The 18,168-nt window shown below is 31.9% G+C and overlaps 1 protein-coding gene across 1 annotated transcript in view; it reads left to right on the top strand.

The window, feature by feature from the left end:
• The window catches only part of LOC132747093 (sterile alpha motif domain-containing protein 9-like), a 29,291-nt gene extending 26,296 nt beyond the window's left edge, over positions 1-2,995 (top strand). Inside the window, 1 exon segment of the mRNA XM_060736403.1 lies at positions 614-2,995. Coding sequence (XP_060592386.1) covers positions 614-873 — 260 coding nt within the window. The 3' untranslated portion in view covers positions 874-2,995.
• The last annotated feature ends 15,173 nt before the right edge of the window (positions 2,996-18,168 follow it).

The raw sequence follows: 18,168 nt of genomic DNA, 5'->3' as shown, positions 1-18,168 counted from the left end.
CTTTTGTGTTATATTTAGACAACATATTACTACTTGCAAACGCCAAGACGAGAGTTTAAAAAGTTAACGTCGAACTTAGATGTCAAAATAGAATTTTTAATATTATGTCTGATTTTATTTTTTTTATTGTTTCTTTTATAAATAATTTGAATACCGAGGGTAAACAAAATAATGAGAAATAGAATCCGTAGAGAACGTCAAAAATGGCACAATTGAAAATGTTTCAGGTTCTGTTGGATTGAGCCCGTTCATTGACGGTACTGTCAAGTTCAAACTAACGTCCACGTTCCCTAGCACTGGCTTAAAGCAGTATTAAACATTTAAACATGTTATGGAACAATTTTGAATTTAGAATCATCCGTAGATGAGTTCGTACGGCGATTATCATGGAATTTTTAATGCAACACGTACGTGTTATTCCGTGAAAAGCGGTGTATGTTCCAAAAGTAATAAAAAATACAGTTTAATACACTCTGTTTAGTCTTGTAATACTTATAAAGTAAACATGCTTTGTCGGTAAATTAGAAGTCATAGCTCTTTTACTGGACCCATCGTCGGAGGGGCATATGTAAGTTCCCAAACGGCAAGTTTTTATGTCTTGTTTATCTTGTAGTAACGAGTGCAGATTGGGAAATCAAAGGTAAGAGAAGTGGGGGTTATGGAGGTTTGGATGAAATGTCAATGTCTGGAACGCACGAAGTACATGGAACTAAATTCAAGAAGATTGAAACAGGGCTTCCAATTACGAAAGATAAAGAATCAACGCAAAAAGAATTCAAAACGGCTAAAAAGAAGAAAAAGAAGAGAAAGAAGGACAAATTGGAAAGCAAACAAAGTGATACAGAGAAACTATTTCTTGACGAAATAGATTGATAGTGTAAATAGTAAGCATCGACAAAATTTGTGTTATTTACAATTATAACTTAGTATATTTTTGCTTTATTTATTTTCAAAACAGAGACACATATTTATCTTAAAGGAGCTCTAAGGAGGTCCAAAAGCATAAAAACATTAAATCTTGAAAACTTAACGTAGATCAACTGGATATTTAAAATACAGAAATATGCTCATAATAAAAATCTTCTTCCAATTTGTGTTAGATTTGTTTAAATAGTTTTCATTTGTAAATTTTTTGCACTATAAAAATAGTTTTTCTTGAAAAAGCGAACGATCAAAAACAATCAACACAGTATAAAGTTTTCCTTTTTAGATCACAGTTATTCAAAGTCAGTATAAATTGCATATATTGTTCTCACCATATATTTAACTTATGAAGCAATAATTATAAATGACATTTTAAGTTAAGTGTTAGAAAAACTTCTGACATGACTTGGAATGTAATATTCTGCTGTAAAACAAAAAATTCCTTCTTTTCAGAATCGAAATATGTTTTGATATAATTATGCAATATAATTCTGATTATTAGATTAGGGAATGTCGGCGCGTATGTGTGTGTGCAGGCGTAGTAGTGCCTTTCACTACACTTTTGCAAAGTTCAAGCATTTACTACAATGTTGATAATAACTCTTTAACAGTACCTGATTAAAAATGAAATTCCAGGAGAATATCGCTTTGGTTTGTGACATAACGGGACTGAAATAATCTTTCGAGATCAATGAACTATTTGATGTACGTCTTGGCCATTAACTGGCTTGCAAAATTTAAGATCATTCGCTCACTCTGTTGATTTTTCCTTAATAATATTATGTCTCATTGTCGAAGTTTACTCGAAATGGATAAGTGTTGAAATGCCTTCACTCAAATCGGGCCTTTCCTTGTTGATCTTGTTTACCATATTTTAGAATAGAACAAAAGACGATATTCAGTGTTTTCAGAGTATATGTTTCAATTATCATGTACATGTCTTTCTGTTAAAAGTGTTCTAGCTGATATCTGTAAGAAATTCAAATTTGGTTTTTAAGTTTATTTATCTCATTAGAGTTCCTTCAATATGTTTGATATTCTAATATTTGTATGCTTCCCGAAACGCTTACGGAACATAGTTTTATGTCTGCATGCCTCATTTCATCTTCCTCGTTGTATTTTACATTTGAGCTCACCTTAGCACAAAGTGCTCAGTGATAAGCGTTTGTGCTGGCAGTGTTCCCGGCGTCCGTCATTAATCATTGTCCAGTATTTCTTATATCAACATCTCCTTAACCGCATAATAGATTTGGTCCAAATATTACAGGAATTATCCTTAAGTGTCCTCTTAAAGGTTGTTTATATGGTTCCAGTCCGATGCATAAGTCTGTCAAAGGAGCTAAATTTAGAACCTAAAACGAGATATCAAAAAAATTAGAAGAAATAATGCTCAGAGCTTAAATTTTAAGCTTTCTTTTATGAAACTGCAATATCTAGAGTTGTTGCAAAGTTATATAAATCACGCCCCAAGTATCTATAAATGCTACGGTTAAAACTGTCCTGTCCTGGGGTGGGGTCACTTTGTTTAATATATGGTTAAACAATTGATTAATTAAGTATGTAAATGACACAATGCAAAATGCTTAGACATATATCATGAAGCAATTTGTAGCAGATGTCTACATCTTTTTAAATAATACAGCTAGGAGAAAAAAAGACAAACCCAATGTGTCTTTTTCCTTTTTTAGCATGTACCTCAGGTAAGCAATCGCGGGCAATCATAACCCTCTTGTTACTGCTTTGTAGAAATAATGCTTGTTTTGTGTCATAACCTTTTTAAGCCTAATGCTTGATCATGAGTGAGATATAAATGTCTATGCCTACAAAGACGGAAATGATTGACTTATTTTTCCTATAGAAATGCATGTTTTTTGTTTTTTTATTGTCAAAACGACAAATGGAAGCATCTTTTAATGTTCGTGATATTATCGTTTTTAATGTAATCTATGTTGTCTTATGAAAAAACCTTATGTGTATATAAATAAGAAATCAATTAAAGTTTATTCCATATTTTACAAATTGTAAAGATATAAATTAATACATAAATATTTTGTTACTGATGATAAGTTTATATGATACTGCTGCATGTATGTCGAGCAACGAAATATATTGTTCAGAAAGATATATTACTGCTAATGTGACATTGATTATTGGATAAGTTGGAGAACTTTACATAAACTCAGTTGTTTGTTAATTCAACTCTGATGATACCAATGATTTAAGGTATACACAAATGTAAAATTTGTTTTTAGTAATAAAATTCAAATTATAAGGAATATATGTTGTATGATTTTTCATATTTATTGCAATACGACTAATTACAGAACACGAATATAGTTTTTATTTGTTATCGACCTTGTAAATTCATAGGTTACAACCTATTGTTTGTGTATCTAATTAACTATAATGGTGATATAATCATTAGATGTTATAAATTCTTCAACGACTCTATGTAAAAAAATAATGATAATGACATCGCCCGTAAGAAAAGTATGTGTGGACGAGTGGACAATAATTCTCATGGTCTCTAGTTGTGTGGGTTTAAACCCCGACAGCGTCAAGTCGTTTGCTCCTTAAGCAAGAACCTTTTCACTCAGTACTGGTTTGTTCTAAAGACGGATCCGAGAGTTCGTGTATAAACTGCAAGCTTCCTGCACAATTGAACTAAAATAAGGTCTGTATAAGTTTATAACTAAAAACATTGGGGATTTATATATTACTGTACACCATGTTCACATGTCTCAGAGGCAAATCTATACATTGTCCTCTAATGAGCTAAAAGGTGTTACATTTTACAGCAGTTGATTCCAGGTGAGTGATATCGGACCATCTTGACCCTGATTATTTTTAATTTAATCACAATTCAAATACATTATGCCATCTAAATTAACAAGCAGATTTAGTTTAGTCATACGTCAGTCTGAATTTTACATATGCGAATTGCCAAAACATGCAGAGCTATATGTAATTATTTTCCTGAACCATTTTGAAAAAAAGGAAGTTACATCGAAATTTCTTAATACAAAATACATTTTAACACAGGGTTATTGACAAACACAGATGCGAATTTGTTTACATTGATGACGTATACGGCATATTCAAAGAAACAGCCGTCTACAAATGCAATCTATTGCATGGTTACCAGTACAGCAAACAGTTCTGTATTTTTTTTTGCAAAAAATGTAATATTATTGCAAACAGACCTTTCTAAAAATTAAATTAACTTAATTGGTTAACATGGTTTAGAACAACAAAAAGCTAAAACTTGGTCATATAAATCTTTGATTAAAATATATATGGGTTGTCCAAAAACTCCGTGACAAATCATATAAGTTATGTATATTTCAAATATCTGATTATGTGTCTGTACAATTTCACAATGACTTCATCTGCTGATGTATGATGATCTCATCTCAGAAAGTTTCAGGTTAATAACTAGACAGACAAATGAAAACATATAATTAGAAAATGGAAAGTTAAAAAACGGCCACGTCCGGAGAACGTGCCGCGCAGCGAACAGTTTTCCGGTTCTGTGAGTATATCTAGACACGACAAAAACAGAGATTTGCAATACAGAAAGTTTAAATTATTGTTATTAGAAGAAGAAGAAGGGAAAGAAGAAGAAATGTGACGTCATTAAAATGTCAAGTATACTTCCGGCACACTATATAACTGAAAGCAATCTAAGGCATAAATGTAACTTATTTTTGCCACACATCATAGGCGTGTAATCATTCCTTTCATTAAACCGTGCATAAATCGGGTAATAATGAACTCGACTGTCCGATCTGTTTAATCGAGGAACGATGGGATTGAAAACTTTGTGGAAAAGATTGTTATAAATTAATTGTTTCCAGAGTGATTAACAAAAACTATAAAAAAAATATACAAACAGGACCGATCTCCGTCGCATAATTCCCACAGCCAGAGAAGGTGTTATGAGACAGGAAGTATGATTCTAGCGAGAAATTGTCTGCTACCATAACGTTCAACAGAGACTAACAACCACATTGTTTAAGTCTGTTGTTGACGATTGGTTGGTGGTAAAGTGGCACTGCTTATGCGCTGTATGCCGTGGATAATAGAATGTAAGTTTTAAGTCATCTTTGACGTTTGACTTGCGCCGCGGTTCACATAGTTACCATCGTATTTCTGTTGGCATTACAATGCTTGTTGATATTGTTCTATGTAAATTAGTGAAAATGTTCTAATTGTATGAGTTGATAACGTATTAATATATTTTATTCATACCTATTGAATTAAACTTTTGAACATTTTTGTCAAAGAATATTGGGACAACCAACGTATATACCGACCGATCCGTCGAATTGGAACATATATATCTTTTCGTTAGTGACAATAAGTAGAAATTTGTTTATACCATCTAATATCTCTCTCTGTTTATATATATACCTTTTGAATTATAATTATTTAATTTGACCACGTTATTTATCATTATTAAAGATGAAGTCAAAAAATAATGCTATTATAATCACTAGGTCAATCAACACCGTGTATATCCAGTAACACTGGAATGTGAAAAAATCACATTTTCCGGAGTTACGGCGAAGCACTATTCACTTACATCGACGTACCTCATAAAAACAACTTAAATCCCATTTCATCCGTTTTCTTCAATTTTTTATGTCACCAAAATTTTAGTAAATGTCACTTGCCTACCTAAAATCGAATTGATACGAAACAATATGCATTATTGTCGACAAAAACTCAACGATAGTCAAGTCATCATTTTCACGAAAGATCTTGAAAAGTAAACAATTTCGTTGAAATGATCTTGATGAGGGATAAAGAGTTATGTCTTTGCAGCCGTATGCAGCCTTTTATTGTTGACAGCTCGGTTAAATAAAAAAATATATTGGCCAGTTTACTTACCGCGTTTGAAATCCTGTCAGGTATCCACCATTTATTGCACAATTCTGCGTTACTAATTGCACGAATCGTGCGATATTTTAACATTCCGGCGTTACTGGATATACACGGTGATCAATAAATTAACATATTATAAAAGAAAAAGATATATATTGTTTGTACCTGGTATGCGTTTTTCTTTTCTGAAAATGCTATAACTTACAAACGAAGGAACTAATTTACGATGACTACGTAAATTTCTTTCATCTTTTGATTTACAACCTCCATAACATAAAGTTCACATAAAGTGATTATTTATTTCATGCCCTACAGTATCACATTTTAAGAATATTCCATCATCTAGCAAAATAAACAAGCCTATCCTTGACATGTAAATGACATAAGATATTGTACCTAATTCTTTACATATTCTATCAATGCTTTCTATTTTGGGATATAATTGCGACAAAGTAATGCTATACTTCACGTACCATGCTTTGTGCACATGATCAATCATATATTGTTGAAATCCGGTAGCCTTGAAACCGAATTTGAGAAAACATTGCAATATATGGCCATATCAAACTGCTCAATCAACATTACTGCGATATCTTAAGGTCGTTTTTAATACTAATAGAAAACTATTACATTAATGTAGTCCTAATTTGTGAAACTGTACTAAGTTATTATTTGGCAATATTGGCCTTAGACCGATTAATTGGCGGGAGATATTTTCACTTTTTTTTTTACTTCTACAATTTACGGTTTAAGTGTACTAAAATGTAACACATTAAAATCCGTATGGTTTCCCAAGAATCGTTATTACCGATTAAAAGTCATTGAGTATTTAAATGTCTAACAAAATAGTCGAAGATTTATTATTTGAACACACAAAACAAAACGCACAAGAGAGAAAGTCACGTATACCATGTTCACAGTATAAGTTAAATGCTTATGAAATATACTGTTAATTTCATATGCTTAAATTTTCTCGTTTGTGAATTATTTTCATTATATAAATTAATCGATACAAAGCTTTTATGGGCCCCAATTACGCTAACACACATCGACTTTTCGCACATTCGTCAATTACAAAAATATATATGATTTAAAACTCTCAAATAGATATGTAGTATAACAGTTTATGCCTTAATATGTAAGCAAATAACATCAGTGTTGCTCTCTATTTAAGATTATTTGTCCCATGGTCAGTGTGTGTGATGTGTATATGCTTTGGTTGAATTAAATATATAAAAGTCCTTCTTATTATTTTCTTATAAGCCATTCAAATTCTATATATATAGATTTAACAAGTAAGTTAATTTTACAATACAATGTTTAGAAAGAACAAATAAATTGATACAATTGGGATGTATATACCCAATAAGGGCCCCATTAAACTGACAGAAATGCTTCTTACAGAGGTCTAAAAGATTAATATTTTGAACTTAATCGAGAAAAAACATTCTTACATATTAATCACGAGATTTTCTTTATAAGATTTACAAAATGATGTATGATAACATTACTTTAAAAAATCAGTACAGATAGCAATTAATTACGAGTGAGACTAAAAAAAGGATTGGAGCGCCACACTAAAAACCTATTCCGGTATATACCGGACAAGGCGCTTGAATTATAAAATGCTAAAATCTTGCTTTTTCACCCAACGGAATTAACTTTAAAACGTCTTATTCATCTTTTCACACCGATTTATGTCTGATAATTAATGAAAAATGTAAAAATCGGCGAAAAAAACGATATTTGTCTATTTTGTGATCATGATTTCTGCAAGCGTCTACAGGTACAGCTCCAATCCTGTATTGAGTTAAATCCATTAATTACCAGTCAGAATATAAACTGCCTGCCGACAGACTTAAATAATGCGCACTTAAAAGTTAATTGTAAATAACAATCTTGCGTTTCAGGTGGGTGTTTCTTATTGGTGTCGTATAAGAAAATTACATTTCTTTCTAAACGGGTTTCCGGTAACTTGGAAAAAAAACTTGTGACATAAATTTTCAAACGTGCAAGATGTCCTTGAAGTAACTTGATAACTTTTAGAATCCTAGACAAACATATTTATTTTCCACACAAGTTATTGGTCTACACATACATCATATGGAAATTTATTCTCGAACAAATATTTCCAGCCCCGTCATGTAAACAAAAACCTCAATGGAGTACCTTCAATGAATAGATATTATAATAATATCGGTAAGTTCGGTAAGGATAGCACTTGGATAACCAGTCAGGCACAAGACCATTATAGGAATGGCAGATACTAGTATACATTCAATTTACCTTGAAGTAAAGCTAAACAAACACCCTACAACCAAATATGACACAAAAAGAACACAAGCGTAAAATGGCAACGAATGCAAGGTGTTATACCACAGCTATGCACTGCAAAGGCTGGAGAAAATGGTACTGTCTGTTTAGATGTGGGCAATTATGGGAGTTATTGGGGAAATGTTACCACGTGAAAGTTTCATCACATCAGCACTGGTACTCCTTTCTCGTTTTATACTATACAAGAACGGGTACGATAAAAACAATGCCAATAGAAAGCAAATCAGAAGTTGTGCCAGAAGACCTACACCACGAGTCTTATTAAAAACTTAAAGGGGTTTTATCACAAAAACATATGTCTCTCAAAAATTATGTATGCGGAACATGCGGGCGATAAGCACAACTAGGGATGGTAATTGAAATCACAGCAGAAGTTTGACCTGTGAAAGCCGGGCAAGATTTGTCTATCTATAGCTCTAACGGCCATTTTGTTTTGTAACACCGCACTTTGGGGTCCAACGCACTTTGAGGCCAAAATCGAGAAATTGTGCGTAAATATGCTAAATATCAACGCACTTTGCGTTCCAGAGTACTGAAGGTGTCAACTGACTTCTGCTTAAATACTGACCTATTTATGTTATGCGACATTGAAATGTTTGAGGTGGAGTTAGAATTGACGGCCGATACTTTGTTTGATGCTTAAGTGGTAAAAGTTTCAATAATTTTACAATTTGAAATATCTGAAAATTGCGTCCAAATAACAAAGTACTCTAGTACATAAACTGTGAATGTTTTCCTAAAATTAAAACATGCTGCGATTAATTTCATATTCTGTCAGTCATTTACTTGAAAACCTTTGGTGTCATATTGAGCCCCATTTTAAATATAAAAGTTCTGCACTTAGTCTAACTGATCAAGATCATTTAAAATCCCTTTTTATTCTACTATTAATCAGGGCACATGATTTGCGTCTATTTAATACCTTGATATTATTTAAATATGATGCATTTAAATAAGATGCAGTTAACATTTTTCCAAGGAACTAAAAATATACTCTATTACAATGTTCTGGTGAAATGTCATGTTTCTTGATCGACTTCAATTAGCAATTTTACAAATACATTATTAAGCATATAAGTAAACTTAAGTTTTTTGTATGCTTCGTAACAACCGTTCGCCAGAGGCTTTTTTAGTGGGAAATCTAACATACTTCTTCAGAGAGTAACAAAATATAAACAAAGTAGTAGTATTGTACTTCCATATAAAATACTAATTTACTATTACTGTACTCATTGCCAATAAGCAACAGATGAAAAAGGTGGTTCAGGTAATTGGCCAATGAGTAACTTTTAGATAATATAGAAGTACATCAAAATTAAAAAGTAATTAAGAAATACAAAGAAAGCATAATGGGCCTTGAGACATGTTAGAACATTATTTTTATAATCTCGGGGCGATCGACATCCCATCATTCCATCTAGACCCCTCAATGAGAGCTTAACATTTTATGAAGTTCCGCTCTGAATGTGTGACTATATACTTTAATAATTAATAATAATTGAATAATTTACTTCCTACTGAACGAAAGAAGAAAAAATAAATAAACAATAGATGGTTAATCTTTTTTATGTATTGTTCTCTGTAAATGACATGCCATGTATGTATTGCCGTTTTTACAAATGTTAATTGTTGTATACCTTATGTTTGTATCATGTATGATGCACTGAGAGAAATAAACAATTTGAATTGTTTTACTGTACGGACAACTACTACTTAAGGCCGCATCTACACCTAGTCAAGTTTCTTAAATGTCACATTAAAATAAGCTAAATAAATATCCCTTTCAACATTTTATCAGGCACATTTTTTACTGAAATGTCTATGTCTTCTTTATCTTTGTCTTTGCTAAGACTTTCATATTTCTATAAAATGTGTAAATAAAAAAACGGAAAAATGATTCAAATAGCTAAAAACAATGGTGTTTATAAAATATATACCTTCTTTTAAAATAAATGGAAAATGTGAGAAATTTTTTTGAGATTATTTATTGATACAAAATTAATTTGATGAAAGTTCTTTTCTAACTGATAAAATCTCTTTGTATTCTACTATAATTCAGGGCACATGTTTTGCGTCTATGTAATTAATACCTTGACTTATGTTTACCGTTGGCTTTGATCATTTAAAACGTCATGAAAATTCATTTTATTGATATAATTTTTATGACCCCAAAGTGCGGTCTCTTGTCTGATGTTAAAAATTGCATATGTACCTGTTTAACGCACTTTGGGACCCTAAGATGCCGGTGATATGCACAACTAGGGATGATAATGATCACTCATGTGAAATTTCATTAAAATGCCACCAGTAGCTTGACTTGTGTAAGTTGGACAAGATATGTCTATTCATAGCTCTGGTGGCTATTTAGTGCAGCGAAGTGAAACATGCCGTCGATGGTAAAGATGGTACTGATCACTCTTGTAAAGTTTGGTTGGAATCCCACCAGTAGTTTGACCTGTGAAAGCCGGAAAGTATTCTCTATTTTCAGATTGTGAGGCAATTTTGTGCAGTGAACTTGCCGGCGATGTGCACAATAACGGATGTTACTGATCATTCCTATTAAGTTTGGTTAAAATCCCACCAATAGTTTGAATGCAGGACAAAATATTTCTACTTTAAGCTCTGGTGGCCATTTTGTGCAGCGAAGCAGAACGTGATGGCAATATGCTCAACTAGGGATCACTCCTGTAAAGCTGTGTTGAAATCCCAACAGTAGTTTGGCCTGTGAAGGTCGGACATTATTTTTCTATTTTGAGCTCTAGTGGCCATTTTGTGCAGCGAAGCGGAATCTGTCGACAACGTGCATCACTAGGGATGGCACTGATCACTTCTGTCAAGTTTGGTTGATATCCCACCAGAAGTTTGACCTGTGAAGGCCGAAAAATATTTGTCTATTTTTAGGTCTGGTGGCCTTTGTGTGCAGCGAAGCGGAACGTGCTTGTGCTGTGTTCAACTATGGGTGATACTGATAACTCCTGTAAAGTTTGGTTGAAATCAAACAAGAAGTTTTACCTGTGAAGGCCGGACATTCTTAATGTCGACTGACTGACGGACGCTGAATGAAAAGCGATCACAAAAGCTCACCATGTTACTTTGTGACAGGTGAGCTAAAAAAAACGAGTAACTGTTCATTTGAACATGCTATACACATTTAACTTTATCACCGCGGAAAAAAAAACATAAACAGATTAAAACTGTATGATTATTCTGACAATTTCCAAATCCCGCGTGTTGGACCTCCTGCCTGTCAAATGATCAAATAACTTTATATTCACAGCATGCATTTAAACACCAAAGTTATGGAGCGCCATAGCTGCCTCGTGTTATTACATTTTTTTATTTTGCCTAGAAAGCGCCTGATTATGTCAAATATTAGCGTTGTGTTTCCATAGTGTTTTGTCGAGTTGTCAAAGCGTTGTCTTATTATGCGTAACAGTAGTCTTATCTCTTCAAAATTTAATGTTGACTTGTCTTAACATTGTTTATTTATTTCAAACAGTTGTGTTATCGTGTCAACATGTCGTTTTGGCTTGTCTGAAATGTGTCATATTATGCCAGCTAGTCGCGCTATTTGGTCAATTTGTGGTTCTGTTTTGTCAAAAGACTGTCTGGTCATTTGAAACAGTGGTGTTCTCTTGTTGAAATATAGTGCTGACTTGTCTAAGCACAGCTTTATTTTATCAAAGTGCTATGTTATTTGACATAATACGGTTTTAAATGCCTTAGCATTGTCTTATTGTGTCAAACAGAAGTGTGAATTTGCCAACATACATTACTGATTTGTCTTATTATATCAAATATTCGCATTATATTTCCAAAATGAGGTGTTGACTGGGCTAAATCATGCCTTATTATGATAAACTGAATGCTGTTTTGTCAAAAAGCGGTTTTGACTTGTCTTATAGAGTCAAAAATTGCTGTTTCTTGTCGATATGTGGTAATGACTTGTCAAAACTTTTTTTATAATGTAAATCAGAAGTGATTTATTGTCAAAATTTGATGTTTTCTTGTAAACAAAAATCAAAAACCAGTCTTATTATGTCTGATAATTGTGTTATTTTGTTCAATTTTAGTTCTGTCTTGAGAAAACGCCGTCTGATTTTGTTTAACTGCCCCGTCATCTTTTTTGCTCTGTCTTTGCAACCTCCGCACGGGCTCTGGTAACGTGATACTAAATTTGGACAACCTCGCATCTGGACAGGATAACACGATTATCAGATATAATGAGACGGTATTTTGACAAATTAACGCAATAAATTGGCAAGTCAACGCCACTGTATAACACAATGATACTGATACAAGTAAACACAACATATAAAAAAGGAAAAATGATACTTCGCAATATAAGGACGATGTGTAGTCTAATTAACACCGAACCTTGACAAAATAAAATGACACTTTGACAAAAAGTATTTTAAGCCAAGTGATCACCACGTTTCGACAAGATGATATGACTATTTAACATAATAAGACGAATCTAGACAAGAAGTTAAGTCTGCATTTGGACAAAATAGAGAGACAGTTAGACATACTAAAATAGCGTTTTAACAGTTCATAACCATGATTTGTAAAGATCCCACCATTATTTCAAATAATAAGACGGTGTTTAGGCAGGTTAACATAAAGTTCGGATAAAATTGCATGTCAATACCATCTTTCGACAGGTCAACAATACTGTTTGACATAATAAAAATAATGTTTACACAAAAACAATTTATTGACATGTCAACACTAGTATTTCACATAATAAGTATATTCTAATATATATAACAGTTTTAGACAAGAAAGCATAAAGTTTTGGCACAACAAGACAGAACACCAACACCACCTCATACAAAGCAAACTAACAGTTTGACAGAACAGGACAATACTCAGACAGTATTACGTCGCCCTAATTCCAAAGTGTCGTAACTCCAATTTTGAAAAAAATGAGTGTTTGGTATCAAAATGTTCGTAATTTTTTTCTCTATCTAATGGTAAGAACAACATCACTCTGGTTCTTGCCTGTAACAATATATTGAATGGGTCAGAGTGCTGTAAGTCCAAAAATTGTGATAAAAATACAGTCCATAATATCGTAACTTCTAAACCAATAGTTTGTTAAGATTCTAGTCACGTGATGCTGTTTTGACAAAATGGCAGATTTTTCAAGGTATCAGGAATGACATTTTACGTTTTATATTTCTTGATAACATGTAAGTGTTTTGCTTTAGATCTTATCTAATTATCTATAGATTAATATTTTATTGAACTGTTTCAAACCTTAAAAAGAAATAATAACTACTCTTAACCCTTGAGCTAAATTCAAAGCACCATGCTGTGTTATGAAATTCGGATAGCATGGAAATCGGATAACTTGATACAAATTTTCAATATTCACAAGTATCAGCTGTTAATAACTTGATATGTGATTGATTATATGATTGATTGATCAATGTTACCATTAACTACGGACAATCAGGTTTTGCATAAGATTGTTTATACTTTTAACTTACAAACAAAACTCATCAAATAGAAAAATACTACTGCCATTGTTACATTTTGTTCAATGTTTTTCTTTAACTATATAAGACAAATTACCGAACTGGTGCTAAGTTATTCGAATAAAATTTACACACATAACTTTACCACTCATAACTGATGTTCATAATTCATAATTTTCATATTTTCAAAATTCTGCACTTTCATATAACGATCACAAAAATATCAAAAGTTTTGCTGTCCAAGGCATTATGCAATCGAGAGTGGTTAACAATACCCACTGTCATATAGAAAGAAAGACAAAACACTTTTAAAATGGCAGAAGTGTTCAGTCCTACATCACTCGTCTGTGTTCTTAAAACAGTACGCCCAAACGTCAAAGACTATATGGTGGGTTGAAGTTGACAATATCCCTATAACAAAAGTTTAAAAGCTGAGATCGAGTTTTCTCAGATGCACCATTTAGCATTGAATAAGAGATGTCATTTGCACAACAAATACTTATTAAACAGAATGCCACCCTGTTGACCCACTCAGCTATTTTGCATAAATCAACAGGGTGTCAGTCTAAAGCTTTTTGTCAACATAATCATTTTCAATCTTATGCTAAAATTACTTATGTAATTGGAACATGCAAAGCAAAATTAATCTAAGTTTCTAAGTTAAAAATAATTCTTGTACATCTACTTCCAACTCGTAAGATAATACTACCTGTAATTATCAAGTGATTTGAACCTTTGAACTGAAAATTATCCATTACCAAAACTGTTTTTTAAAAAGAAAAAAAATATGATTAGTTAAAAATTGTCATTCGACTGAAACGTAGAAAAAATGATTTTGTGAAAAAATGTTACAAAGTCTTAAGACCATTTAAAACATTTAGGAATCTTTAAATTGTCATATTTGTTTCATCAAACGTTTGTTGAAGTAAAATAGAATTAATATTTGACTAAAACTCTTAGATATTGAGCATTGCTTTTATACGAATGAGTTATTGATGTAAACAGATCAGTTAAAAACATTAAAATCAAACGTATACTTAATTGTTATTGTATGTAAAGAAGTTGTATGCCACTTGATATATAAATACATATAGTAATTGAAGTACAGTAGTTCATTGAAACACTAAATCCAGATCTGTAGCTTCATTGAAAATTTGTTGTGTTTCCTATTTTTCATTTTTTTTTAAACAAAACATTAAGTAATGCTGTTCTTAGAAAAGTAAAATACATAGGTTTATTCTTTTTCATGCTACAGAGAAAGGAACTCATTGTTGATGTTGTTTTTCAAAGTTTAAGCAGTTACATCTTTCAAACATTTTTGTGTGTTTTGTAAGTCAAATTGTGTTCAACATGCTGCTTGTATGCAAGTAACATGTATTCAAAATTGAATTTGGAATGAATTAATGATATAATAAACGAAACCAAAAGTAAATCTGAATTCCAAATATATAGTGTACAGTGTTAATGTGAAAAAAGCATATCATATGATAAAAGTTTTGCTATTTAATGTGGTAAATATCAATACAATGACGATGTTTCTAAATTTTGATTTCGTTTAGTTTAACTCAATGTGATACATTTACAAAATCAGTAATATTTTTTTTTGTTCATTTGCAAGGCTCACTATTTCATGTAAATGGTCAAAAGATAATGAAGCCCTAGTTCAATTTCAACCTTAAAATGCCTGTTCGTGGCTATTCACACTTCACCGCATTGTCTGGATTTCTATTATTGACTTTTAAGACTAAATTTACTGTTTTGATCCTGATCACATTACATGCTCTGTAGTGCCTAAATAAATGTGGATCCAGACTATTCGTTAAAGCATTTAATTTCTAGTAACGTCTAAATTTAATATAATTTCAGTATAAAACAGTAAAATGGTCATTATTTCACACTGTTGTAACTCCTAAATCTAATGATATTTTAGGGTCACATTGCTGTAACTTATTACAGCATTCTGGTTCTTGTATTTTTGTCAATAAAATATATTTTTCAGTGATTTTTCATTATTTTTATTTTGATTTTTTAAAAAACTATCCACAGGAACTTTTTCGTAATTAAAAGTGTAAAAGTTAAAATAATTCTGCACACTATGATGTATTTTATATTAAAATTGGTTGAGTAAGTGTGAAGATATAGCCTGTTAAAACTTTGAAGTCGATTTTCTCAAAATGTTAAATAACGACTTACATCATTATGGAATTAGGGCGACGAGTTGAACGAGATATCACTACTAGCCGACATGATAAGACATGAGTTTGACAAGTTGACACCAAGTTCCGACAAGAAAACACTACTTTTCAACATAATAAGACAATTTCTAGACAATTTACTACCATAGTTGGACAAGACAGCATGCTATTTTGACATGAAAAACAACATTCTTTAGGCAAGATAACGTCGAATTTGAACACACTGACATGGTAGTCTAACAAAATGTGACGGTGTTTAGACAAGTCATTACCACAATTGGACAAGACTAGACGACATTATAACATAATAGAACAATGTCATAACAAACCAGAATCACATTTGGACAAGATGGAAAAAAGTTCCGACAAGACAACACTACTGTTTAACATAATAAGACAATTTCAAGACAATTCAACACGCCTGTGTTGAGACATGTTGAAATCTAAATTCGAAAAGATGGCTTGCATGTTAGATAAATTAAGACCGGATTTGTACATGATAACATGACGTTTTGGAATAATAAGACAGTGTTTAGACAAGTAAGCACTACATTTTTACAAGATAACATGAATATTTGGCCTAATAAGACTTCGTTAAGACAGGTTCTCATAAAACGTTGACAAGCCAAAACTACTATTATACATACTAAGACACTTTTAGGGAAAAACAAAACGAAATGTAACAACATGAGGCAGACATGGTGTTCCATAAAAAGTGTTGAGAGAGTAATTCTTTTGATAGAAGTGCCGAGGGTAAGATTGTTCTGTCATTTCTTTTTACATTTGTGATTGTTCAATGTCTAAGGGATTGTATGTTGATAATGTTTTCATTTTAAGGCATGTCTTTATTTCCCATGGAATGAAGAAAATGTTTATTTGAATTAAGGACCAAACCATAAGTACGATTCACGTATTACTTTATTATTTTACAGATAACATATATCGATATTGTAATGAAAGTATCATAAGTAACTTTCAATAACTTGTAATGTTAAAATGTTATATGTAAGTTTAGGTATTTGTTATTAATAATATTGTACAGTAAATGTTTTCAGGGTGATTCTTTCTACGATAGAAATGTGAAATGTGAACTACATGTAACTCTACGGTCAAGAGTTATCCTGAAAAGAATACAATACGACATGTATGAACTCTGATATATTTTATTGTCTTTAGTACGGTAAAGAAATAGAAGCACCGAAGTTACATTTATGAGACTGAAGTATATGTTAAATAACTTTTGTCTAAAAGTATTTAGCTAATTATATTTGTTCTCTCCAATAAAGATATTGTAAGAGAAACTGCCAAAACCTGTGAGCATTTTGAATAGAAAGAAATCATTTGTTCTATAAATAACAGTTATCTTATTATGTTATTTTATATATCAGTTACTGCATTACTTCTTTCTTTTTTACCTACTAATTGGTGGTATTTCATTTGTAATTTTGTGATAGAAATACGTTTGTTTATAAAAAATATGAAGAAAAAAATTTAAAAGACTGTGATCATAGTAACAATCTAAAGTACCCGCGCTAATGTAAATTTAAGTTATTTCGATTAAATTTAGGCACTTATTTCAACCGCATTTTTTCAGATAACAAGACATTTTGTCATGGTATTGAGTGTTTGATAAGACCTTTTAATGTTGATTTTATGAACAGTTTAAAGGGGGTATTTCAAGCACATGTAGCTGTTTATATATAGATAATGTATGTGACGAAATATTATATTTTAAATGTAATTATTGTATAAATGTATTTGAATTTAATAAGACTGTCGATGTACTGTTTTATAGGTTTATTATTATTTGTCATTGTCAGGTACGCTTTGATAAGACTTGATTAAATATTACATATTTGTGAGGCATCAAAACCTTATGACATCACGATATACACAAAGAACTTTGTTAGGTTCTTTGCAAATCGCTTTGGAAATTCTTTCTGAACAAGATAAAAGAAAGTGACTTTTTAGATGGGCTGAGAGGTTTTCTTCCTTATAGTATGATTGTAGTAAGGCAGAGAATATCCTGTTTACCGGATTCCGTGTACTGGACCTTTTTTATTTCACCCGACTTTGCTAGATAGAAGTTTGGTTGATCATTTGTGTTTACCGTTCTGCGCATGCCTGCCGGAAGGCGAAACCCAAAACAATGTTATTGTCGTTACTTCGACTTTTGAGTTACGAGGAGAAATATCGACAACACGAAAATCTGCCGTAGTTTAGTTATCTCGACCAGCGAAGACACGAAGACATTACAAACAAACGGCGCGGACACGAAATATTTCGCCCAGCCGACACGAAAACTTTCGACAGTTCGCGTGTTAAAGTTTAGTTATTTCGCCTAA

Source organism: Ruditapes philippinarum, unplaced genomic scaffold (genome assembly GCF_026571515.1).
Source record: "Ruditapes philippinarum isolate M1 unplaced genomic scaffold, ASM2657151v2 ctg2321_1_1_1_1, whole genome shotgun sequence".
Classification (NCBI taxonomy): domain Eukaryota; kingdom Metazoa; phylum Mollusca; class Bivalvia; order Venerida; family Veneridae; genus Ruditapes; species Ruditapes philippinarum.
Note: the sequence above shows the minus strand (reverse complement) of the source record. Positions and strands in the feature narration are given on the sequence as shown.